Genomic DNA, 24,764 nt, shown 5'->3' with positions numbered 1-24,764 from the left:
GAAAATAGGAAAGAAGATAAAGATAAAAAGATAAACAAAAACACATTCACACACTCGGCCGTACATGGTCATAAAATTCGTGATCCTCGTTCATCGCTGGAAAGCTATACGAGAAGGTTATACCACAAAAAGTCAAAAATAGAGTAAAACAAACACAAAACGAGGCTCAGAAAGTCAAATAAAGAAAATGGAATCTTCAACAAGACAGATCAATGAAATGTAAAGAAGGGCGGTTTCTAAGAACCGAAAATGGAAACAGAGATAATTGTCTTCTCGCTAGGAGAGAGGTACAGGATGTAAGTCATAAAAGAGTGGGAGAACACGCTTGCGTATCGTCACGAAGTAGGTCGCGTTTGGATCATCCAGGTCATCTTAAAGCGCAGGAAAATAAACAAAGTCGCTGGATAAGGACTCGCTGTTAACAGACAGTAGTCGTGGGAGAATTCATCGTTCGTCATCATGCGCATGCGCATCATCGGGTCATTTAGTTGGCGCGAATAACAAGGCGAGAAACAAATTTGTTGGACAAACAATCAAAATCATTGCGGTTAAATGAAGAGTTGGAACGGCCACGAAGGTAGTTTTCTAAAAGTAAATCCGTTAGTATCATGGCAGATCGTATTTCCATAGGAAGGAAAGAGAGATCTTACCGTGTTGTTCAACATGTTGGCGGACCTCAGTCATAGTATTGCAGACATCGGGGTTGGAGTACAGCAATTGATGGTGCTTCTGCGAGTCCCATTCGGTGAAAGGAGGCAGCTTTTGCGAGATAGCCTGGAACAGTCCGACAATGACACCAACGGGAGTAGTCTCCATATCAGTGCAGAACTTGTCGACGGCGGACTGATCGGGAGTACGGTAGTGGCAGTCGAACTGCATCTCCTCCCAGACACCCAAGAGGATGGAGGCCAGAATGAAGATCGTAGGCCAGTTCTTCAGCTTGTCTCCGCTGTATACACTAGAGTACAGAGCAGAAAGCTCCTCCAGCACATCCTTTTGTAGCTCACGCCACATGCTAGCCATGGCACACTTGATCTGGAAGTTGATCATCACGGGGGCCAAGGTCTTGCCGCGGAACTTTGAGGAGGCCTCTTTGATGCGACCCAAGAAGCTGTCCTCTTCGCCCAACCCCTCAACCAAGGTAACATGGAGAGTCAAGTTGTACGCGATAATCAGCTTCAGGGCTTTCCGGATGACTGGGAGCTTTGTGCGGTAGTAGTACCGGAAAGCGGTCTTCAGCATTTGGGTCAGAAAAGGTGTACCCTCAAAATAATCATCAACGAACTTCTCAAAGGTGCCGTTGCCGTCGATATGGCGGTCCAGGTAGTCGGACAACATAGCATGTGAGATACCCTCATTGCCAGCGGAGAGCTTGGCGGTCTCAACTTCATACTGTGTTGGTTCGCGGTGCATAGACTCAACCCAGTCCATGGTGAAGCACTGCTCGTCACGAACGTAGACTTCACGAGCCTTAATCGGCAGCATCTGTCCATAACCATGTGTGATGAACAGAGTGCGCTCCTGGTCTGAGAAGCCCTTGATATTACCGATCGAGAATCCCATAGAGATGTGACGCTCGTAATCTGCCTTCCAATCCTTCATGAAGTAGCCAATTTCCTTGATATCAATGCGAGTGCAAGGAACCTGCCATAAACGAGCATGAGATGGCTGGCAGCCAGCACAAGGCTCGCCCTTATCACAGGTCTTCTTGAGGAACTTGCAGCGCAGACACGCACGAAGCTTGCGGATCTCGCTGGCCTGTTTACGCTGATCGGGCTTAAGAGGACCCTTTCGCTTGCCCACACGCTTCTCGGTCTCGGGCTTGCCGGTCTGAGACTGCTTACGGACCTTGGTCTCCGAGGTCTTAGCTGCAATGGGGCTTTTCCTTGACGGTTTGCGGCTGGGGGGAGAGGCTGATGATGAAGAGCCAGAAGCGCGACTGGGCGAGGTAGACTTCTTAATGGGGACTGGGATTGGGCGGACCATAGCACTGGGGCTGACTGCAGAGGGAGAACGAGATCCTTGTGAGGAATGCTCATCACGACGAACAATGGCGTTACTTGGCGGGGAAGTACTGGCGAAACTGAGGGCCGGGTTATGGTTGTATGGCAAGTCCATGTTGGCTTCAGAACAACTGGGAGAGCTAATGGGATGAGCGATATCAACGAAGCTGCCGTAGGATGTTGAGTAAGACGATTCTGAGAGACTGCGGTCATGAAGCGTCTGGGTGGGGTTGACGAAAACACCCTGCTCGGGGAAACCGAAATCCAGCGAGCGACGGTGATCCACTGTACTCCAGCCGTTGTCGCTACTCGAGAGAGAACGGACCTCGAGATAGGTGTCCGTCGGAGAGCTACTTTCCAAAACGGGATGGTGGGCCGCGTAGGATACACTTGACAGGCCATTGGGGAAAGTCATCAGGTCGGCTTGAAAATCGTGATACGTGAATGGAACCATTTCGACGGGGGCGGACATCGGGAGATATGGACCGTCGAGCAAACCGGCACTCATCTGGCCCTGAGGTCCCGACATGAGATCCACCGGCGAAGATTGAATCGCCATTCCATAGCTTGCGGTGGTAAATTGAGGCGCGGACGATGGATCCTCGGGCGAATAAGATAAATGTTGTTGATGAGGGGTATGTTGCAAGTGTTGATGATATTGCCAGTCGACCATCAGGTTGGGATCCTGGGCCACCGACTGTTCTAGAGGGTGACCGCCAGTTTGTAGGGGGGATAGATCGTTTTCGTCAGACCGGGCGTTTTGGTCTACCACGGGCCATGTTTGCTGGAGATAACCTCTTGAATCATAATCGACGATGAGACCGTCACTTGATAAATCGACGTTCGACATTCTCGACAGCCGGACGAGACAGTTGGATGGAGAATAAAGGGCACGGGGGGAAATAAACAAAAGAAGAGAGAAAAAGGACCAGCCTGGATGAAAAGGGCCTTCTTCAGAGTTAGAGTGACACAGCCATTTTGGGGGGGAAAGAAGAACAGAGGCAGAGGCGGTGGGGGGGACAAAGCAGCGGTGAGCAAGAGATGCGCTAGGGTGAGTTATCGTGTGGAGAGTGGAGTCGACTAGAAAACTATCCTAACGAATTATTGTATCTGTTGGTGTATTTTAATTATTTTTAATTATTTTCCTCGGGCTTTATTGAGATTTTATTTCCATTTTGATTTACTTTATGCCTATACTATCTCTAATGCCACTCACTTCCCTCCCAGTCATGGTCCAGGTTTACTGCTTTACTGGCCTTGTGCCCGAAACCTGGGGAATAGAATGATCAGATTCTTATTCTTAGACTTTTTATGCTTGTGTTGGGTATCTCATTTCTTATTCATACTCTTATTTTAATGCACTTTGAGTCCTTTCTATGGCTTTGTCTGTATAGACGTAGATCACGGGGTACATTATACGGATAACTCCAGATATGATCCTAATATTGAGGACCCGTGGGTTGCGAACCGGAGGACGTGGGCGAGACACACGGGAAGATGTCCGGGACGGGAGATCAGTGGAGCCAGAAAAGAAAAGAGGAAAAAAAAAAACAGTGAGAAGAACCTGACAGACTCTGACAGACCATAGACTGGCAGAGTCCTGACTAGACTAGACTAGAGATAGCAAGAGCACATCATCTTTTCCCTTCTCCATCCAGTTTAACTAGTTGGGGCATTCAACAAACAGGACAAGTGCGTGGCAATTAGCCTAGTGGGACCGTGCTCACCCGATCTGACATCGGATCGTGATGCTCTGATAGTCAAGTCCTGTCCTTCTTTTAGTCCAATCATCATCCGAGGTGCAGCACACAACGGCTCTGATTCGACTCTTTCAGGGTTCCTCCTTGGTCCACCATTCCTTATAGGTACTAGGCATCATAGTGAGGGCTGACTATGCATTAAATTGGCGAGAGCAGGGATTTCGGTTGGAGGAGCGGAGGAGCGGAGAAGCCAACTTGCTACTCTGGGAAGAATGTATGGCAAGGTTGGAAGAAAAAAGAAAAAAGAAAAAATCACTGACGCTTTCCGCCAACTTCCATGAACCCTTGAATGCATTTTGCCTTTTTTGCCTTTTGCCTTTCGGTTTGAGCCCGAGCCACTTGACAGATCAACTTGAACTGCCGTGGAGTTTCGCACGGGAAAAGGATTTGGGGGTTTGAAGGAAGTTTGGGGGCTTGAGAAAGAGCACATGCAGTAGTTCAAGCAAGGGAGAGAGTTGAACACGCACCAGCAAAACTAAAGAGAAACCTGGTAACCGCCACTGCACGATCAATTGATACTAGGTATACATATATGCACGCTTCACCAGCCACCGTCGCGTGCAGCCAGTTGTTCCCCCAATTTTGGATATATCACATCACATCCACCAGTTATTGGCCCTCGAGTCATCTGTTCTGGGGCACTCTGACATGCAGCCGCGGAGGATTCAATAACCTCTGCACGCTGGCATGACGCACCTCGGGGCCACGAGAACGTCTAAACCGCCCCGGTTTTATGATTCACGCATGTGCTGTCATTTTATTATCCCTTGGGAAAAGAGGAAGAACTAGATTCTCATCAAGGGAGGGAGAGAGAAGAGGGGCAGAATATGACAGTCAAAGTGTAGTATAGTAGACAGTAGACAAGAAGTCCTCCCCGCGAATGAACCACGAATCAGAGAGGGAAAAATCCCTTCAAGGTGGGGAAGAACAATACCAACGTCCTCCCATCCTCAAGAACAATAGTAAGACACAAAGCAACACCCAATCTCGAACCTCGTAACCACCTGTTATCTGTTCTTTTCAATTTCTTTGTTCTAAATTTCTTCCATCTCATCTTTTAAAAGGTCCAGTCCATGCCACCCATCGTTGCGGGGAAGCACCGACGCAAAGTTCGCTTCCCATCAAGCACAAGCAACACCAACTTGAATCAACCCCCACCAACCCAATCTACACTCACCAACCAGAAGCGACCGGGAAAATCCCGCCCAAGGCCTAAATTATCAGCAGCAACTACCGGCAAAATGTCAAGCCAAGCAGCAACCGCAGTACCCCGACCGGGGATCCCAGACTTGTTCACCCAGCCGTCGGCCATTCGTGACCCGCTCGTGACAGAGACTACCGATCTACAGGATGCAACGCTTGAAAAGTGCCTGCCGTTCCTAAAAGGGATCAGCTCGACTCAACAGGGCCCCTTTAATGCATATGGCGTGCCTGCTCTCCAACGTGATGATCATGTAGCTTTTCTCTATGATTCCTTAGAAGATTATCCAGCCGGTTTTGTCATCTTGGACGCTAGTCGTCCGTGGATGGCATATTGGGGTTTAACAGGCTTGTTCCTGATGGGAGAAGATCCCACTCGATTCCGAGAACGGTGAGTGGCTTTCTATTTCTTTCATTTTTATTTGCTATTTTTTTTTCTCTATTTTTATTCTTTTATCTTTTTGACGTGAGCCCTTATCTGCAATTGCCCCATTATATGGTTTTGCTTTTTTTTATTCGCGTCTCTATTTTTATCAGTGAACTACATCCGTATTATATGGATCCCATATAACTGGCACGATATCAATATATGATGTCAAAAAGATGAAGCATAGACAAAAAAAGAGAGAGAGAAAAACACATGCACAACCTACGCAAAAACAGGAAACGAAAACGAAAAGAAAGTAACTAAACCCTCGTGCAGCTTAATTGATACCCTTCGTCCCGCACAGAACTCCACCGGAGGCTTTGGTGGCGGTCGTGGCCAAATATCCCACCTTGCTGGAAGCTATGCAGCCGTTCTCTCGCTTGCTATTGTTGGAGGCGAGGATACCTATGCGTTAATTGATCGGCAAGCAATGTGAGTTGTCATTATCCTTCCTGCGCATAAGGAAAACCCATCTCTTGCGTGCGTCTGACCAGTTCACAGGTGGCAATGGCTGGGCCGCTTGAAACAAGCCGATGGAGGCTTTCGCGTCTGTGAAGGCGGGGAAGAAGACGTGCGGTAAGTAATTTTCCTGCCTGTTGATGCTAGATGCTAGATCTGGATTCTGATCGGCCCGTTTTTTTCTTTTTCTTTTTTTGCAGAGGCGCATACTGCGTCATGAGTATCATTTCTTTACTCGATTTACCTTCCGAGTTGCCTCCGGATTGTGAAGCCCGGAAGTCCGGATTGACGACTTTGACTGATGGTCTGGCACAATACCTATCACGATGTATGATCATCTTTCTCTTTCTCAACATTCTTGTTGCCATTGACTTATGAATACCGGATAATATGTAGGCCAAACTTTTGAGGGCGGTATCTCCGGGAGCCCTGGCGTAGAGGCGCATGGAGCATATGCATACTGCGCTTTAGCATGTTTGGCTCTCTTGGGACCCCCGGAGGAAATCATTGTCAGGTACGCGAATGAGCTGTTTCCTAATCAATCTTATTGCGTTCTTGCTAATTGTTCTTGCAGGCATATGAATCTTCCATTGCTTCTATCATGGCTATCATCCCGTCAATATGGTCCAGAGGGTGGATTCTCAGGAAGAACAAATAAATTAGTAGACGGATGCTACAGCCATTGGGTTGGCGGGTGCTGGCCAATTATCCAGTCTGCCCTAGACGGCAAACCACAAGGCAGTGCCCCCCCAGCCACGACAGTAGGCAGTCTCTTCAGTCGCGAAGGTCTGAGCCGATATATTCTCAGCTGCTGCCAGTCCCCCACTGGCGGTCTTCGCGACAAACCCGGCAAGTAAGTATCTCGTTCTTTCCCTCCTTCAATCCAATCGTATAAAAAGGGGACACGATCTATTCAGATCCCATCATGAACGACCATGCTGACGGTGACACAATTAAGGCTTGCTGATTCTTACCACACCTGCTACGTGCTTGCGGGCTTGAGCGCCATGCAGCACTACCATTATCGCACGGACTCAGCAACAGGGTCCAACAAGTCCTGGGCATCCGCATTCACCTGGCGCTCAACCCCGATCAGAGAAGACAATGTATATGAGAAGAGCGACCGTCTCGCACCACTCCATCCTCTGTATGGAATTCCATTCCCAAGTGTTGATGAGATGCGGCTCTGGTGTGAAGCCCATCCCATTACGCCCTAGTGGCCGGGAGGGGCGTGCAAAGATGCAGAGTCATCTGACGGGGTTTGTTATCCGTGAAACGCCACTTGCGGTATTTAAAAAAAATTGGGGTTTTTTTCATTTTTTCTGTCACTTTGTAAGTGTGAGATCGGAGGAAGTATGATAGATTAAAGAGTCTTTCCGACGTGCATTGATGGGGGATCAAAGGTTCTAGGTTCCAGGAAAACTTTGACTTGCAGAACGGTAGATATGGAAACAGTCCGAATGTCAGGGAATAATAGCCAAGGACACAGAATACTTCCTATAGATGTTTAATTTGTGGTTAATTTTTATTGGAATTTCACAGGGTTTTCCCGTGGTAGCCACGCTGGTGATGTGTCCAAGCTCTTGAAGCTGATCCTGGGCCCCAGAGCGTGGGAGACGCAAGGGATTTACGATAGCGGCACAATTGATTCTACCTAACTACCTATCCACCTAGTATGAGATGAGAAGAAGAAACGAAAAAAAGTGAAAAAAAATAGGAACCGAATCGACGAGTGCAACGTCGGACTCAGAGACTCAATTAATTTTTTGAAATTGAATTCGATAATAAGTGGATTTTCTTGCATCTTAGACAAGCTCCACAGGTCTCAACTTTACTCCGTATAGATACTGTAGTTCATACCGGTAAAGGGGGAAATCCGAGAAGAACGAAGTGGAGCAGTATAAACTATCGATAAAAACTTGAATAGTTGACTACTCTGTTGCTTTGCCCAGGTGTATTGTATGGCAATATTGACGATCGAACGCCGCTTGATTGTTTGCTCCTGGTCGAACAGACAGTCAATCTGCAGGAGGCCCAACAAGGTAAATGTAATCGTCAATACGCAAAGGCACTATGAATCTACACCCCGCCGTACAGTTTTGCCAACACATCACTGCGTCCGAAGCCTGTCGAGTAACTTTGATCTTGAAACTCCCCTTCGAATCAATTCAATTGAGGAAAGGAGGTACGTGCATAGGTCTCGATTGTGTATTTTTTTCTTCTGTCTACAGCTCTATACTTTTACTTGCTTTTTTTCAACATTTTTTTTTTCTTTTTTCCCTAGACCTTTTCTCCCCTTTTCTCTAACTTTCTGCTGGGATCCGAGCTCCAGATCATCTCCTTCTTCAGGCCACGGTCCTTGCCCCTCCTTTCCCAGACGCGCTCTGCACAACATGAACAGCACCGAGCTTCTTGGCACCAATCATATCCTCTCCCATTGCTACAGCGGTGGATTACAGCAGCGCGTCTCGAAGAAGATCTAGGACCCAGCGGCAAATTCCTGCTTCCTCTTTCTGCGTCTACTGCGGGGCACACGAAGGATGACGGCCAAAACACTACGAAACTCAAAACGGCCAGACCCCTCGTCCGGATTACGCTGGGGGATTTGATGGATTCCATCTTCCATGTTCCATGTTCTGCAGCTTCTTGCAGATATCCCAATCCGAGTATTCCTTTTGCCTCCTCCTCCGAGGTGATTAATGTACTGTAGGTCTCCCTCTTCCATTACTCCACTTTTACCTTTTATCGGAAGGATCTTAAGCCGAGAGCCAGAGCAGAACCAGGTACATGTACCTAGCTGTCAAGTTTGGGGATTTGTCGTATTTCTCTCTCTAAATTTCCCCTCTTCCTTTATCGTGGTTTTTTCCTCCTGTTTTTCGCTCTTTCACTTTTTTACTTTTCGCTTTCCCTTCCTTTCTTTCTCTGCCGCGTATTGTATATTAGCTTGATCGGCGAATTGCAGGCGGGGGAACCTAAGGCCACGACGGGTCCGGAAGTGACCTCAACTCGGTTCGATTCGACTGGCAAGTAGCTATGCCAGCGCATCAAGCACTCTAAAATAGTAATAATAATAACAATAATAAACTCGCCGAGAAATTTCTTTCTGAAAAACCAAAACCCCCAAAAAAAACGAACGGGGTCAATTCCAAGTCTATAGTAATTATCAACTGAACCCACAGTAGCCCAGCGTAACCCATCACAGCCATTGCGGGCTTTTGCCTCTTGCCAACCAAATCCAATGTCGGGCTTGTGTTCCCTGAATCCATGAATCCATCAATGACATCGTGCTCATCTTCTTTGTTGTGCTCGTGTACTTCGTACCCTTAATACGACCCCGTTTTACTTATAGGAATCAATGTCACGGATACTCGGGCCCAAGTTCCAGGGTTCCTGGTGTGTCGTTTTTCTTTTCCTTTTTTTTCTTTCAACGGTGGGTACCTATGTATCTGTATCAGGATTAGAATGATGTGCTGGTAAAAACTCTAGTCTGGTCTTTTTCTGCTCTTTGTTTTCAATCCTTGTCAAAAAGACGTTCGGAAATTGGTCGATGTCGACGGGCTGTCCCTCTTCAGGATTTCTGCAGCGCCTACCGAAACGTCGCTTTCTGCGCGGTGAGAACCGGTAAACATTACAATATACCCTTTTGAATCCTTTCCCTTTTTTTTGTTCTGATTTTTTGTACCTTTCAATATTACTGTCCCGATTACATCTTTGCCCCTGGAACCTTCTCTGTTTGTACTGTATACAATGGCCAATTCAACGGTATCCGATGTGCCCCACCGGTTTCTTTGCCATAGTAATCACAACAAGTATAGCTTGGAAAACCAGTCAACTCATTGACTTTTTTGGGAAATTCCAATCTTAAAATTTCAATTTTCGTTATTTTTCTTCCTGCTTCCGTGGTACGGCCAAAACGTGTATCTGTATAGATGTAGTATATGTGGCGTGGCATCTTCATATCCTAAAGCTTTTAGTTCCTCATTCTCTCTCCTTCCTTTCCCTCTCTTTCATTCCCACACAAGAAAAAAATTCCCACCTACCTAGGTACCGATACCCAGTACATAGAGCCATCCATCGCTCTAAAAAAAGAAGGGAAGAAAAAAAAAATAAGAAAAGAAAGGTTGACGCTATTTAACACCCCGGCTCGGCTCAACAATCACCACATACATACATACTACCATTGCCAAAACGAGGCCAATTAGGCATCATAATCCGCATATCTTGGAACCACACCAGCCAGCTGTCTCAGTTGTCAGATTCAGCCCTACCCGCTCTTATTCGCACAGCACAGCAAATTGACCAATCCTCAATGCTGTCAGGGTAGCCGCCTCATTCCATTGCAAAGTTGACAGCGGACTTCACGCCGGTTCCCGCTCTACTTGCCATTCTTGGAAACGAAGCCGTTACCAGTTGAGCTAGTTTGATTGTCTGGGTACACCGGCTGCACGCTTGACGTTGAGAAAACAAGAAGCCACCAAAAGCAAGAAAGAGAAGAAGATAAGAAAAAGAACGCAAAGAATTAATCACAATGTACTATATTCTTTATCTGGCAAGTAAGTACCTACATCTACTATCTGCAAGTCATGAATCATCCATTGCTGCCATGCCCTTTTCAACCCAACCTCAATCCCAACCCACCTACACTCCTGCATTGCATCGCATCTAGATCTGAATCTGGGTCCGGATCTATCTAGCATGCATTGCGCCTTGCGGCTCATTGAAGTTACATCCAAACGGCCATGATATCCCGACCCATGAAATATGGTCAAATGGGTTGTGTTGCATCAGTGGCCACAAACACAAACACCAATTGCACCAATCATCCAAAGACACAGCCCACAAGTCAATCAGATCCAGCCCAACCCAAAACATTATCCAATCAAAAAAAAAGCCCCAAGATAAAACACCAACTAACAAACCCAGGCCTCTGCCGTCGTCGCCGCTGGCAAGAACCCTCCTACGAACCCTACCCCACAACAACAGGGTATGCATGCATCGTCCGCGTAAACAATCGCGAATATACAACAGAATCAGGCACACAGTGTGCATCAGAGGATCTAGCCCGTGAAAGCGCCGCAATGCGCGCATACCTAATCTGTCGCAATTTTTCCGTGAACGACGGCATGATACCCGTTGGCCATGGAGTCCATCATCGCGGCGCAGCAGTACAGGGTATTCCTGTTGCGATTGGGACGGGGCGGAAATCCAGTCGTGATGACGATGATACTTCCAGCAGTGGGGGAAGTTGGAGTGGAGGGAGCAGTCCTGAGAGTATGTTGAGGCTTGATGCATTGGTTCTTGGACATGGACATGGGAGGAATGGATCGGATTCTGAGGGGAGCCGTGTTGGGTCTGAGTCTGATTCGGGGAGAATTGTTTATGGGAGGGAGATGTAAAATGGGATCGTCAACCGCACATGTGAACTTGAAGTTCTGTTCTTCTGTGCTATGTGGTATATGACTGATGGTATCATGATATGAAATATGAAGATTAGGTGGGATCTCGCAAGAGAATGGAAATGAAATTCCCAGGTGATGGTGGGAATCTCACGACTTACGACTTATGATGATGGCTGGTTTACTCTCAAAATGCTTTACGCATTTATGTCAGCATTTCTTTTTTTATTTTTGTTTATGCTTTTATTCTTGTTCTTGTCCTCGCCGATCTGATAGATGAATATGCTGGTGGCTCTTTCATGTTTGATGATGGACTTGTGGCTTTTCTGTGTTTAACGTGCTTAATTGTGTTTTTGAGCTTGATGCTCCGGTCCAAATTGGTGATTCCATAGATGAAGGGATGACATGGATTGCTCTACTGATGATTGACATGATTGCATCATTCTGGAGGTCAGCGATTGATTTTGCTTGAGACCTGAGGCATTTTTCTTGAACGGATAAATATTGCTCAATGCATGAGAAATTTTTACTTGATTGATTCTTAGTTCGTTGGTAGTAGAGAATTAAAGTAAGTTCTTATCATGCAGGTCCATTTCACCGTTGATTAATCTCTTGAAAGTAATGGATTCACTGCCAGTGCCAGCCGAAGTGCTCCGAGTCCTCATAGTACTACTACTGTACAAGGACCGATTTTATTTTATATACTAATTAGTAGTAGTGATATCCTGATGCGCGAAAATATTTTGGATATTTGAACACAGACACAACCTTGGTCACCAGTAGGTCTTTATGCTCGCCATTTCCCAAAATAATTGGAGATGCGTAATTTGGAGTAGCTCCCGTAGCAAAATACTTGATGAGACGTAGTGCAAATTGTTAATTTATAGCGCGCACGGCTCGGCCCTCGCGCTAGTAGTAACTACCGACCGTCGAGGCATTGCATAATGCCAGGAGCAAATACGAGATGACGTTCCACACACTCCAGGGCTGATAAGGGCCCAGTAGGCTGCCAATTCACAGCCATCTATCTCTGTTGTATGTCCAAATGTCCTCATTCAAGATTTCTTACAAAATCATTGGACATCGAATATTGCCAACCTTGTTGACAGCAAAGAAAGAAATTCATCTCCGAAACCGCCGTGGAATCTCGATCATAATATAATGCTGACAGCCTGACGAATATACGACGAGACACATAAGCCAGGATAGCTATGTTTTCCGATTCTTGGGTCGTCGGAAAGCCCTGGAGTTGAACTCCCATGCAGAGCCATTCTGATGACAACATGTGAGCCGTTTCTCACCGCCCACTATTATCGGTCCCGAATACCGTGACGTCGATCATACCTTCTTCTTTCAGCCTACTGCAGATGTCCTCGTTTCTAAGGACCTACAAAAATATAGATACAGTAACTACTAACAATATGCCTGAAGCAAAAGGCTCGAAAGGTAGGAACATGAAATTCCGCAGCAGCTTTCGGACACCAATTTAAAGTACTTTCCAGTTTGGACGACTCTCATAACAAATACCGAGTATTTGTCTGGTCTTTTGACTCTCGATTATTCTCTTAAGAAGGTTGGCTCAAAATATCCTCTCGTTGTTCTTTACACAGATTCCCTCCGGGTGGCCATAAAGCTATTGAGTCAAGGGGACTCGGGATAGCGAAGCGCCATGTACCATATCTTCTTCCAACAGCTCAGAAAGATTATACCAACGATGTGCGCTTCTACGATTGCTGGAGCAAGCTCACGCCATTCTCACTAGTTGAATATGACCGTGTTGTTCAACTTGACAGTGACATGTTGGTCCTCAAAAATATGGATGAGCTTATGGATATCCCTTTGGATGCAGCAGAGTTAAAAGGAGCGGGACCTCGAGTATTCGCCGCCAGCCCCGCATGTGTCTGCAATCCGCTCAAGAAAAGACACTATCCCAAAGACTGGTAAGCACAATGACTTTATCTAAGAGAAACTCTCCCTTTCGTACTCAAATAACTTAAAAATGCTGATTTCGCCTTGAAAAAGGATTCCGGTAAATTGTGCATACACAACTCAGCATAATAGTCCAGAATTTGCGCAAACAGCCGGGCCTTCAGCGGGCGCAGGATTGGGGATGCCAAACGGTGGCCTACAAGTGGTAATCCCATCCCAAGGGACCTATGATAAAATCCTCGAACACCTCTCCTCTTCTGCAACATCCGAATATGATTTTGCTGACCAGTCCCTACTCGGTGATGTATTCAATAGTCGATGGGTGCCGCTACCTTACACATACAACGCGCTCAAAACGCTACGATGGAAGGGGGTCCACGATGCCATCTGGCGGGATGAGAATGTAAAAAATGTACACTATATACTAAGCCCGAAGCCATGGGATGAAAAGACAGACGTGCAGGATCAGCATCAGGATCCATCCCATGCTTGGTGGAAATCACTGAATGAAGAAAGGTTAGCAGAGGAGCAACAGAGAGGCATCTCAGATGGTTTTTAAGCTCGTTTTACAAACTCTGAATTTTGTGCTTCATGTTTGTTGGCGCGGCGGCGACCAATGGTGTGCAGCTCATCAAATCCTCGCACCTGGACAACTTGGATCAACACCTTTTGCGGCAAGCAGTATACCCTGACCATATGGCCTTAGGGCAGTATAAAGCCAAACGTGCGTTTGGGCGAACGCATTGACCTCGATTGTCGACTCCAAACTGTCTGCAATGGAACCAGAGAGCCATTCCGTCAAGATTGAATCGATAGCCATCAGTCGGCAGAGCATAGTAAAGAGCCTCTTGAAGTGAGACAAACCTGTCCTGTGCTAAGATGAGAAACCCCCGAACATTACCAAACTGACCGGCCGTTATTTAATCTCCATTGAAAAGATTGCGCGGCAGTCAAAATGGTTACAGCTTGAAATTACAGAATGTACCAGTTATTTAAAAGCAAAAATTCAGATCAGAATTGTAGTTGTTCTTTATTCTAAAACTTCAGTTTTTTGATAACCCGGTCAAAGTATGGGATATAGTAGTATATAGCAGGACAAGGTGAGAACTGGCTCTCTATGGGAGAAATTGACAACGATATACATACTTATTAAAGTCCATCTAGCTTGCCATTTCCCCTGCACTCCTCTTCATTTCCTCTATTATAGACGTAGGCACCAGTTGATGGCACCTGGATAATTTGGAATGTATACATAGTGTTACGTCATAGATCGGCAAATATCTGTGTAGCCTTAGGCATCGAACACCCCCTACAATAACTAACACAGAGATGGGCAAGCCACACACCGCCACGGAACCCCCCGACCCAAGCGGCGCCACACTGACGTCAATCCATCACCCGAGGCCAAGGAAGCTGTGCAGCAGCTCTTCATCATGATTGTGCCTGGATCCTCCTAGCTTCCACAATGCTCGTGTTCTAGGCAAATTCGGGCGTGTTTCAAGGCCCGATCTCCACTTCTCCATTAAACGTTCCATGCGTCATGAATTGACTGCGCCTCTGTTGCTGCCCACTTTTTGTCAAGGCATATACTTCGCACGCTACAACCCGCATCCTATCCCTTAACATTCTTTAAAACGAGAGCTGGGTGTTCCTCCTTCTCAACCAATTCATTAAAATGTCATCATTATCAAGAGGCTGTGCACCCTTTCTATTGCCCGCGAAGAGGTGTATTAGGTCGCGTGCAACTGGGCCAAGTTTACTTCCAGGTCGCTTGTTCTCTAGCATTGCCCGGCCTACCCAAGGGAACTCAACTATCCTCTCCTGGAAATCGAGAACAAAAATAGACAACTGCTTTAAGAGTGCAATACTATCCAATGGTTCCCAGACTCGATCTTTTAAGAGAGCAAATTATGTTGAGAGAATTGGCGACAATGAGCGGTCAGAGGAAATACTGGAGGCTCTGGATGTCAATGACGAGCAGAGGGACACAGAGCCACAGCGAAATATCATAGATGAGGGCAAAAAGAATGCCAAATGGGCTGAGGATATGACAAAAGGTAACTCTAAGCTTACTAGGCACACGTTCCATCAATTACCTATACTTATCTTCACACTCTCATAGGGAAAATGCTCACAACACCATCCCGACTCTTCAAATTGATTATTCCTCTCACAACCGTTGGCGTCACAGATAATGAAAAAGGTAATCAAACCCCACGCCAAAAGAATATAGAACCGCAGCGCAGTTTAATGTCAATATATACTAACTCTGCACCCAGGAATCGAACCAATTGCAATCCTAGTACACCCTCAACAACCACTCTCCTACCTAGAACGCCTTATCCAATCCGAACTTCCCCCAATAGAAGGCGAGAAAGAAAAGCTCCGACCCCCCGCTATATCATTCATTGCCCTCCAACACGAAGACAACGCCATCAGGCCAAGAAAGCGTATTGGAGACGACGATGAAGGAGACGCAATTCGCCAAAACGCCGTCGAAACAGAATACCAAGCTGGGAAACCTCAACAGCGCCGTCGATCACGTGAAGAAGACGCCGAGATCTACAGCTACCCCCGAAAAACAGATACCAGTCTTGATCCATTGAACGGGGAGCCAGAGCGATTCGTGCGCTGGTCACAATCGACGGAGGTGGGCGATTTCATTCGGGATGCGGCGAGAACACAAGAATTCATTGTGACTATTGAAGGCGCGCCGAGTGGACTGGGACAGATCCGCGTGACGGTGCCGTCATTCAATGAGCGCACGTATTTCTTGCGGATGCGGTTGAGGAAGCTATCGAGGCGTATTCAAGGAATCGCGGAAATCAAGCATACTTGTGATGAACTAGCACATCGCGGGGCACAGCGAGTTGCGATTGGAGGATTCGGAATTTTATCTGTTTGGTGGTATAGTGTTTACAAGCTGACATTTGAGACGGATCTGGGTTGGGATACCATGGAGCCAGTGACGTATTTGGTCAGTTTGTCAACCTTGATGGGGGGTTACCTGTGGTTTTTGTATCATAATCGAGAGATCTCGTATAAGTCCGCGTTGGACTTTACAGTCAGTGCTCGACAAAAGAAGCTGTATCAGCAGCATAACTTGGACTTGCAGCTCTGGGAGTCCCTTATTGATGAAGGGAAGACTCTAAGGAGCGAAATCAAGAGTATTGCAGCGGAGTACGACGCTGACTGGAATGAGCGGGCTGACGAACAAGATGAGAGAGTTACCGAGGCATTACGTTCTGATCGAGGGGAAAACAATGAAAAGAAGGGCAGTGACGAGAGGAAGAAGGATGATTGATCAATAGTACAAGAAATACGGAGACTAATACTTTCAAGAACATCATAGCGTTTCCAAGTTTGAAGCCATATTCTTCTTTGATACTCCAATAGAAAAGATCACAGACCAATCAATATGTAAAAATACAATAAGAAAGAATGCACGCTCACAAATCGAAAGAAAAACAATCTAAAGCGTGCCATTCCGCACAGGATCATAGTATCCCTTCTTAGGTGATGTCGTCTCCTCAACCTGCTTAACTCTCCCTAAAATAAACATTAGCACCGAAAGTTTAAAGTCTAAAAATCATAAAATTATAGATCCACATGATCAATCTTACCAGAATCCACGACAGATACATTATTCTCCCCCTTCCGTCGATTCCGATTGTTTCTCACATCCCGCGAACGAAACACACTGTACAACAACCACCCAGCAACCCAATTAGGTCCATACTCTGAACTAGTCGCGCCGCGATCAAACAGCGAGCGAGTGAGAGGACCCGCGTTTCGCCAGGTTTCCAGAATTGCCCAGCGCTGGCGGTCGGGTAGGATGTGGTGCCAGAAGAATGGGGGACGGGTGTTTGGGTCATGGCGGACGGCGTCGACGAGGAACGAGTTATCTTGGTTCATGCGATTATATACGACTATTGCTTCGTCCTAAACAGATAAGGCGGGTTTGTTAATACGCGTTTCATATTGGTTTGGGAGGGTATAGATCTAATGATTGATACGTAGGAAAATAAATCATAGAAAATAAATCAAATAGTATGCAAAGGTGAATAGTTATTACTTACTCTCATGGCACGGTAGTATTGTTCGTGATGAGAATCCTGAGGGTTCAAGCCTAAGGCATGCATGAACTCTTCTTTTGAGACTCGGGGGCCAACAGCAGCCATTGTTTGTACTAGTGATGAGAAACGACACGAAGATAGATGAGAGGAATAGTATGTATAAGTTATTCTGACAGCAGATAAAACCTCACAGAAGCACAGTAGTTTAAAATCTGAATGAAGATGAGATGTAAAGAGCCAAGAGAGTTGTCGAGTAGAATGGAGGATCGACGAACTCCCCAAGGCGAGATTTTATATCAAGAGAGGGACGATGTACACTTCAAACAGGATACACGGTGTTTCGCAAATTCAACGGTCAACGGTTTCCCCGATGCCCAACTTGCAGAGGACTGCTCCCGATCCGATATCAATGCAATCAGATCGTCTCTGGTAGCGGGACGAAGCAGGCGAACGAACGGACGAGGATGAACAATCAGCAAGCAGGCAATCTGCAATCGGTTGAGTGGGTATACAGGGACCCGGTTGACAGGGAAGTGGAATATGGTGTGTTCGAGGGATCGAGACAATGGTAGAGAATTATTGGAGTCTGTTCGCAGGACGCGTGATAGCCCGAGACATTGAGATGAAGAGGTTATTAAGAGGGGATGAAAATAAGACCAAGACAAGAAGACCCTTGGCTTCTAAAAATGAATTAAGTTAAAACGCCGATGAAATAATTAGAAATAACATAGGATAAAAAAGGGAAAATGGAAAGATAAACCACACATTTATGCAAAACAATACGGGAAATACCTCAATAAGACCAAGTATACCACTACAAATTGCAAGGTGGACAGGACAACCAGAATTAAGTCCACCCGGCCTCTTACTACCTTCAGGGATTTTTCTCTGAAGAAAGATTTGGATTTGGATTATCCAAGGCTACTTTCCCCGATGAATCTGCAAGATCGTGACTGCTCCTGGCTGTCTTGGGTTGTACAATAAGCCTGGTCGGTAGTCTCACATCCCCGTTGATATCCAACCCCGGACTACGTCAGACTAGGACCCCCATTGGAGGGAACCTCACGGGTGCTAACCGGCTTTCAATGGTATTTGATCAGCGTTGGAACATTTGAAGAGGTAAGGAGTGTTCTTTTTATTTTACTCTCTCCCTTCAGTCGACTCATCTACCTCAGGCTATGGTACGGTTCCATGATAGGAAGGAGATTGGGGATTTACGGTAGTGGGCAAACGGGTGGCGTGGCCAGGTAACTCTCATCGGGATAAGGTGCACGTTGTACGCCTGCGTTTATCTTTCGGTTTGTGGCGTTCCGGATTTCCCGTTCAATGAAACGAATTGAAAGATATGAGGTCCTTTCTGGTCATGGTGTTGTCGAGGATTAATCGTAGCGGGGATCAGGTATGTATCTACGGAAAGGCTCGAGTCTGCTATCCGAGACAGACAGACGGCGATATATTTTGGCTTGCATGAATAAGCTAACTGTCTTCGGGCGTGGTTTGTAAATATCTCATCGGAAGAGCCGGGAATCCTTGGAACTGGTAGTAGTATCTACCTGAGTATCTGATAGACCAGAATCATGATATACATACTAGTAGTGAACCCCTAAACTCAAAGATTCTATATCTAAAATATCCCTATCGATTGAGATGTATACAATTTCATAAAAAATTGAATCCCATGATAAATCTCATCATTAACGCGCGCTAGTCACCCCGTGGAGAAGGAAACCAGGCAACTTCAAAACAAAACCAACCAACTCCAGCCTTCAGATAAGTTCAAGCTCGAGTATATCACAAACAAACCCAGTATTTCCACATCTAAGTCCCGATCCCCCTCCCATCTATCAATAAATCAAGTGGCTGGAACCTCTCGCCAATGCGCGTACCCATCCACGGCCGCAGACGAAAAGAAAACAAGGCTCATCAACCATGCCGTACGACGCTTAAGCCGCTTCCCGAAGTAAATTGTAAATCCATATTAAACTTCCACTCATACAGAACGGTCAGCCCGCTTACGTCTGCATTTACATTGCATCGGATATACATCCGCGATGATCAAAGCGTGCATCGAGTTCCGGAGAAATAAAACGAAACAAAAATCAATAAAATCGAAAAATGCAGCCAGGTAAGTAGGTAGGATTGCATTGCATGAATCTGGACTTTACTCGAGCTCTCTTTTTCGTTTGCAAGGCAAGGCTTGTGCGTTTCTTGTGCGCGGATAAATTTTATAAAGAAAGAGGAGAAAGGAGAAAGGAGAAAATAGCGGTATGATGGAGCCGCTTGTCGAACAAACGGCTTCGGCCACGATTTTTTATGAAAGGTTTGATTCGATGGTCTCAGACGAAAACCACACGCACACCGTGTGCACACAACGTGGTGAGAAGTTAGATCTATCATCACGTTCGTCTGTCAGATGGATATGAATACATGCTCAGGCTTGTACTACGGGAATTTTGATTCTTAGGATTACTCGGGTCTCCACTAGAAGAAGTTAGAGCTAAATCAAAAAAGAAAAAAAAAGAAAACATGGGGAAATGTCGTCCACTTGCCAACTCGTGGACTGCAGTGGTCATTTTGAATTTCAGATCATGAGGTATATATATATGTAGCTATTGCCAGTACGGAGTAGGGAGTAGGGAGTACACGATGACCAAAGTATGCCCGGGCATGCAAGACCGGACCAGATAAGAAGAGACCCAAGAAGCGTGGACGGGGTGACGCAGCCCCAAGCCCGGTTGCTGGTGCTAATTCTCATCTCGGAGCTTTTTTTTGTTTTGTTTTTCTCTTCTTCTTTATCACCTCAACCTTGAAGCTCCACAGCCACCTTCCCGTTAATATTTCATTTTTGCCATTGCTCAGGTTACTTCGCTTAATTCAAAGACGGATACGACGTGTAGACAGGAGGCAAGGGTAAGAAGAACGTAAGGAACTTGATTAATTAGTCCGTATTCTTTGATTCTAGTTCTGGCTCTGGTTTCGATTGCGATTTTGATTCTCAGGCTGCATTGTTTCCCTGTTGTATGCTGTATGCTGTATGCTGCAGCAAGATCTGTACGGGGAATAGGTAGCGACAAATCTGCAAAGCACATTCATGTCACTCCTGTGCATTATTGAAATAAAATTACGAAATTCATAAACATCGTTCAATCATGGTACCTACTATCTTTATTATTAATCTGGAGTAACGATCTCTCATCTGCCGAAAGAACATACAACGACCCTAGATAAACAAACATGAACCCAATACAGAAGGAGTCCCAGCGCCAGTCATCCCGAGCGCGCCATTAACCAAAGCGAGAATTACATGAGGCAGCCAACCAGAATCAGCACGGGATGCAGGTTCCCGTTGTCCGGTTTTAAATCAGTGCGGACCGGACCGGGTTCATGATGCAGCGAGCCTCGGGAGGCATCGGTACCCCGGTTTAATGAGTGCCACGATTACTATGGAGATGTGCGTTTGTGCGGCTCTGGACTTGTTGCTTTCAGTTTTGCTTCTTGTTTCTTCTTTTTGTGTTGGGTGTTTTGGTTGGGGTTCAAGGGATCACGGGAGTAGAGGTGAGGTAGTTGATGGGATTCAAGGAGTGTGTTTGGATGTTAGACGTTTTTTGGGTAGATTCGCAGCTTGGTGGAACTTATTTGTTCGAATATATCAAGGTGAGATGATAATCGTTAGGTCGAATTTGAGACAGGATGCCAGTTGGTGGGTATACATACCTGCTATGTAGAGTGGATCTTCTCCCTCGTGCGTTCATATTCATCGATTTAGTGTATCTCGAACAATGAAGAGATTTTAATTGGATAGCTCAAATTTTTATTTGATATTTATGTACTAAACATGGAATACAAGAGATACTTAATCAAAATAATAAAATTGCCACGATCCCAGCTCAAGCTCCCAAGGTTGAGAACGTCGGGCCGTTAATTCAAGCTTATCGAACCGTCCCCAGTCTCACGCATGTGGCTGAAGGAAGGTTTCGGAGGCGCCAATGGCCATAATTGGAGGCTCAGGATTGTGGACCGGGCGTTCTTATTATGCCAGTCTATTCGACGCTAATCCCCTGAAAGGAACTACAATATACCCTGAATGAAGATTGAATATCTCTGCAGAGCCGCATCCTACTAGCGCCGGAGGTCGCGTGCTCTCAAGACTGAACTAGTTGACTGAATATAGATGTTCCAACATTCCAAGCTTACGAGGTACAAGCGAATTCTCTCAGTCTTCTTCTTTCCCGCGGAGCATGGAAACGCTTATCAAGCTAATTAGATGAAAATGCAAGAAACGTAGCCAGAAAGGAGCACTCGGATTTCCGTATCTCGATACTCTTCAGTTCCCTCAGCTGTGGGGAAACACACTGTCGTGATCCCTCCCTGACTTGTGGACGTATTGTCCATGCAAGTGCCTGGCCCAGATCAAGCTGGAGCAAAGGTGTAGGGGTAGTAATTGTATGTACGTCAAGAAAGCCAGAAACCATACACGAAGAAGCAAAATCAGGCCATTGCAATGCTCCATCCATCGCTAAAGAAAAAAAAAAAAAAAAAAAGGGTGGGGGTAGGATGGGGGGTGGACAGAAAAGAACCAATTTAAGAGATATCAAGCTTATTTTTTCTTAGGCTCTTCTTCCTTGGTATCTTCCTTCTTCTCATCTTTCTTCTCGGTGGTCTTTTCGTCCTTCTTCTCGACCTTCTCTTCCTTCTCTTCCTTCTCTTCCTTCTCTTCCTTCTCGGCCTTCTCGGCCTCTTTGTCGTCCTTTTCTTCCTCGGCTGGAAGTTGTTCGCCGTAGTATCGGCGCAGGAATCGCTCTACCTTGGCGTATGCGACCTTAACTTCTTTCACGGTCTTGTCGATGTTGTCGAGAGAAATCTTATCATCGGGCTGATCTGTTGTGCCCGTCTCGTCCTTCCCAGCTCCAAAGTGCTGAATCTTTTCACATCCATCCTTGACGTTGGTGAGACCCAAAGTGGCCGATGATCCCTTCAAAAAGTGACCAAGAGATGAAAGTTCCGACAGATCCTTGTCCTCGCTAGTGAGGGAATTAGATCATATTCACTGAGATGCCCCGGGGATTCAGCAATCAAGTCTGATGCGAATTACTTACATAGCCTTCTCCATTTTCTTAAATGTCTGTTCAGCCTGCTCAAAGAAACCGTAGACAATACCCTGGCTGAAATCACGGTCGTCATCATCGTCCATCTCCAGGATCTGTTCAAATGTCGATGCGTCGATGATGTCACTGTTATCCTCAAGGGTAGGCGGGGCCTCCTTCTTTTGATCGAGGATGTCAGTCACGACCTTATGAAAGTGGCGCATTGGATAATACTCACAGGCGCGGCGGCCTTCTTAGGATCGATGGGGGCCATTTCTGAAATGTGTGGGAGAAATATTCGTAAAAGATGAGATCAATCTCAAGTCCACCGGTTGGCTTTTCAGAATAAGATCAAACACTTCGCCGATCTGACTGCCGTTCTTAATTCCGGACTCGACGGGCCTATCAATCAGAGTCAGCTCACATGTCCGATCAAGGTGATGATTTCTGATCGACACGAAAAGGCAAGATGGATGCAAATGAGTCACGCCGAAGTCACAAGGAAAGTCACATATCCCGATTACAACCTCATTCCTGAAATGACACGCGATTTCAACTAGCGGGGAGTCCTTGCCTTTAGAAAGCAACAGGCCTGGAATTATAGATCGAGACAGTATGAAGGACGAAGGCTAGGGGGAGAACAGATAAAATGGAAACAACGGGTGTTGAATCTAGGTGCATGCACGAGGACAGGGATTCAAAGCCACAGATCGCGTGAACCAGATCATCTGTACGGTGGGGTTGATGTGGAAGTGGGCTGGGGTGTTTGAAAAGGCGGCAACGACTAAGAAGCAGAACAGAACAAGAACAAAGCTTACTGTGCGATACCGCAAGCCGAGCGGGGGACAGGGGTGAGGAGGGACAGGAGACGAGGGAGATCGAAGAGGGAAAAAAGGCAGAATACATAAACCCTGGGTCGATTCACCCATATAACCTGCACGGCACTGTAAGAAGGTGCGTAGGGGTCCCACACCGAGCAAACGCGACAGGGGCAAGAGATAAAAGACAAATGGAGAGAGAGAGGGGAAACAACAATAATATCAAATAATTAATTTAAAAAAAAGAAAAAAAAAAAAAAAAAAAGAATCAAAAAAGATATGCCCAAAATAACAGAGATCAATCGGGTAACGCGTGTAGGAGAATTTGATGCCCAGGCTACATGGGCTAAAAAAAGGAGGGGCAACTCCGAGGGGGGTTTGGCTTCATCCCACCTTTTGTTTCTGAGATTCGGATCTGGGAATCTGTTCTACCTCTCAAATTTGTCGAGGCAATCAATTTCGTGAAGATTAAATTGGGCTTTGGGCGCAAGGAAGGAGTTTACACCCGGTAGCAAAGAGGACACGAGGGGAGAAGGAGGAAAGAAGGTTAGCGAGAAAAAGGGCGGAGAAACGTTTGGGTGGGTAAACTGAGAAGTCCAGTGGGAGGAACGAGTGGAGGTGCACCATTTCCCGTGCAATCTATCGGAAATGAAGAACAGGAACATTCAATCAATCATAATAATATGGATTATTTTAATTATAATTATAATTATAGAAAGGCCCGTTTGATAATGCTCTTATGCATAGAGGCTTCTATATCTACTATACAACCTCCAACCTTCCACTTTCTATTCCCGATACCCATTCCTCATACCTTCATTCTAACAATCCTACCTACTACATTGTGGTAGGTCTCTTGAATCACTAATTTTCCAGCCCTGCCAAACTACTAACTCACCTGCATCTTTCCCCCACCAAGCAGAGTTCGATCCTGATACTCCGAATCCTTTCTGTCATCCCTTCAACCGGGGGTATAGCCAGGTTTTTCCACCCCATTTCCCAAACGCAGATTGGATAACACTTTGTCATATTGTCATATTTTTCAATTTTCTCATCTGGTCATCTGGACTCCATCGTCGTGTGAAACCACGAAAAGCCCGGGCCCTCGCTCCACCCAGAGCCGAGCAACGGTATGAGATCATCTCCTGCTATTTTGGCCCGCAAGGATACAGTACATACATAGTCTCTGCCTTGTACCCCCCCAAAAAAAGGTAAAACCACGGCCAAAGTGGAGACTAGTAGAGCTAGCATGTAAAAAACAACGCATGATAAGAAACATCACCGAATATTCTACAGTAGTTGGTTTACAAATCGTTCTTGGTTCTAATGGACGATTTTGCCCAAATTGACGGGGTGGAGAAGAGTAAGATCTGGCAGCAGTAAGTGCAGCCGCACAACGACATCATCGCTGTGCCGATCCCAGCTCCTGGCACGTCACTGGTCATGATAATGACCGACTTGGTTTGCCCTTTTCCGAGCCGCACACATGGGTTAATTCGTTGGCCTTTTCCCTTTCCAGAGCTGAATTCCAGATTAACTAACCCACCATGTCTGCATGGCATCTCCACCTGTATCTGGCATGCCCGATTCCAAGGGGAAAAGAAAAAGATAT

The 24,764-nt window shown here is 46.1% G+C and overlaps 7 protein-coding genes across 7 annotated transcripts; 4 read left to right on the top strand and 3 right to left on the bottom strand.

Moving 5' to 3' along the window:
• Positions 1 to 484: 484 nt before the first annotated feature.
• On the bottom strand, positions 485 to 2,853 carry N7478_007858 (Zn(II)2Cys6 transcription factor domain-containing protein; the record flags this gene model as incomplete). Its single annotated transcript, XM_056924072.1, has 2 exons — positions 485 to 585; positions 651 to 2,853. The coding sequence occupies 2 exons, from the start codon at positions 2,851 to 2,853 to the stop codon at positions 485 to 487; spliced, it is 2,304 nt and encodes a 767-aa protein (XP_056776798.1).
• Positions 2,854 to 4,836: 1,983 nt separating this feature from the next.
• On the top strand, positions 4,837 to 7,066 carry N7478_007857 (CAAX farnesyltransferase subunit beta RAM1; the record flags this gene model as incomplete). Its single annotated transcript, XM_056924071.1, has 7 exons — positions 4,837 to 5,354; positions 5,667 to 5,822; positions 5,892 to 5,966; positions 6,050 to 6,177; positions 6,246 to 6,363; positions 6,424 to 6,702; positions 6,808 to 7,066. The coding sequence occupies 7 exons, from the start codon at positions 4,837 to 4,839 to the stop codon at positions 7,064 to 7,066; spliced, it is 1,533 nt and encodes a 510-aa protein (XP_056776797.1).
• A 3,522-nt stretch (positions 7,067 to 10,588) lies between these two features.
• Positions 10,589 to 11,245, top strand: N7478_007856 (uncharacterized protein; the record flags this gene model as incomplete). The annotated part of the gene is made up of 1 exon (XM_056924070.1): positions 10,589 to 11,245. The coding sequence occupies one exon, from the start codon at positions 10,589 to 10,591 to the stop codon at positions 11,243 to 11,245; it is 657 nt and encodes a 218-aa protein (XP_056776796.1).
• A 1,815-nt stretch (positions 11,246 to 13,060) lies between these two features.
• Positions 13,061 to 13,733, top strand: N7478_007855 (uncharacterized protein; the record flags this gene model as incomplete). Its single annotated transcript, XM_056924069.1, has 2 exons — positions 13,061 to 13,185; positions 13,307 to 13,733. 2 exons carry the CDS (start codon positions 13,061 to 13,063, stop codon positions 13,731 to 13,733), a joined length of 552 nt encoding a protein of 183 aa, XP_056776795.1.
• Positions 13,734 to 14,849: 1,116 nt separating this feature from the next.
• N7478_007854 (uncharacterized protein) lies at positions 14,850 to 16,478 on the top strand (the record flags this gene model as incomplete). The annotated part of the gene is made up of 2 exons (XM_056924068.1): positions 14,850 to 15,231; positions 15,454 to 16,478. The coding sequence occupies 2 exons, from the start codon at positions 14,850 to 14,852 to the stop codon at positions 16,476 to 16,478; spliced, it is 1,407 nt and encodes a 468-aa protein (XP_056776794.1).
• Positions 16,479 to 16,646: 168 nt separating this feature from the next.
• N7478_007853 (uncharacterized protein) lies at positions 16,647 to 17,355 on the bottom strand (the record flags this gene model as incomplete). The annotated part of the gene is made up of 3 exons (XM_056924067.1): positions 16,647 to 16,723; positions 16,798 to 17,116; positions 17,254 to 17,355. 3 exons carry the CDS (start codon positions 17,353 to 17,355, stop codon positions 16,647 to 16,649), a joined length of 498 nt encoding a protein of 165 aa, XP_056776793.1.
• Positions 17,356 to 21,847: 4,492 nt separating this feature from the next.
• Positions 21,848 to 22,608, bottom strand: N7478_007852 (Hpt domain-containing protein; the record flags this gene model as incomplete). The annotated part of the gene is made up of 3 exons (XM_056924066.1): positions 21,848 to 22,271; positions 22,347 to 22,513; positions 22,573 to 22,608. The coding sequence occupies 3 exons, from the start codon at positions 22,606 to 22,608 to the stop codon at positions 21,848 to 21,850; spliced, it is 627 nt and encodes a 208-aa protein (XP_056776792.1).
• Between the last annotated feature and the right edge of the window lie 2,156 nt (positions 22,609 to 24,764).

The sequence above is a fragment of the Penicillium angulare genome, assembly GCF_028827245.1.
Source record: "Penicillium angulare strain IBT 27051 chromosome Unknown utg000005l_segment0_segment0, whole genome shotgun sequence".
Taxonomy (NCBI): domain Eukaryota; kingdom Fungi; phylum Ascomycota; class Eurotiomycetes; order Eurotiales; family Aspergillaceae; genus Penicillium; species Penicillium angulare.
Note: the sequence above shows the minus strand (reverse complement) of the source record. Positions and strands in the feature narration are given on the sequence as shown.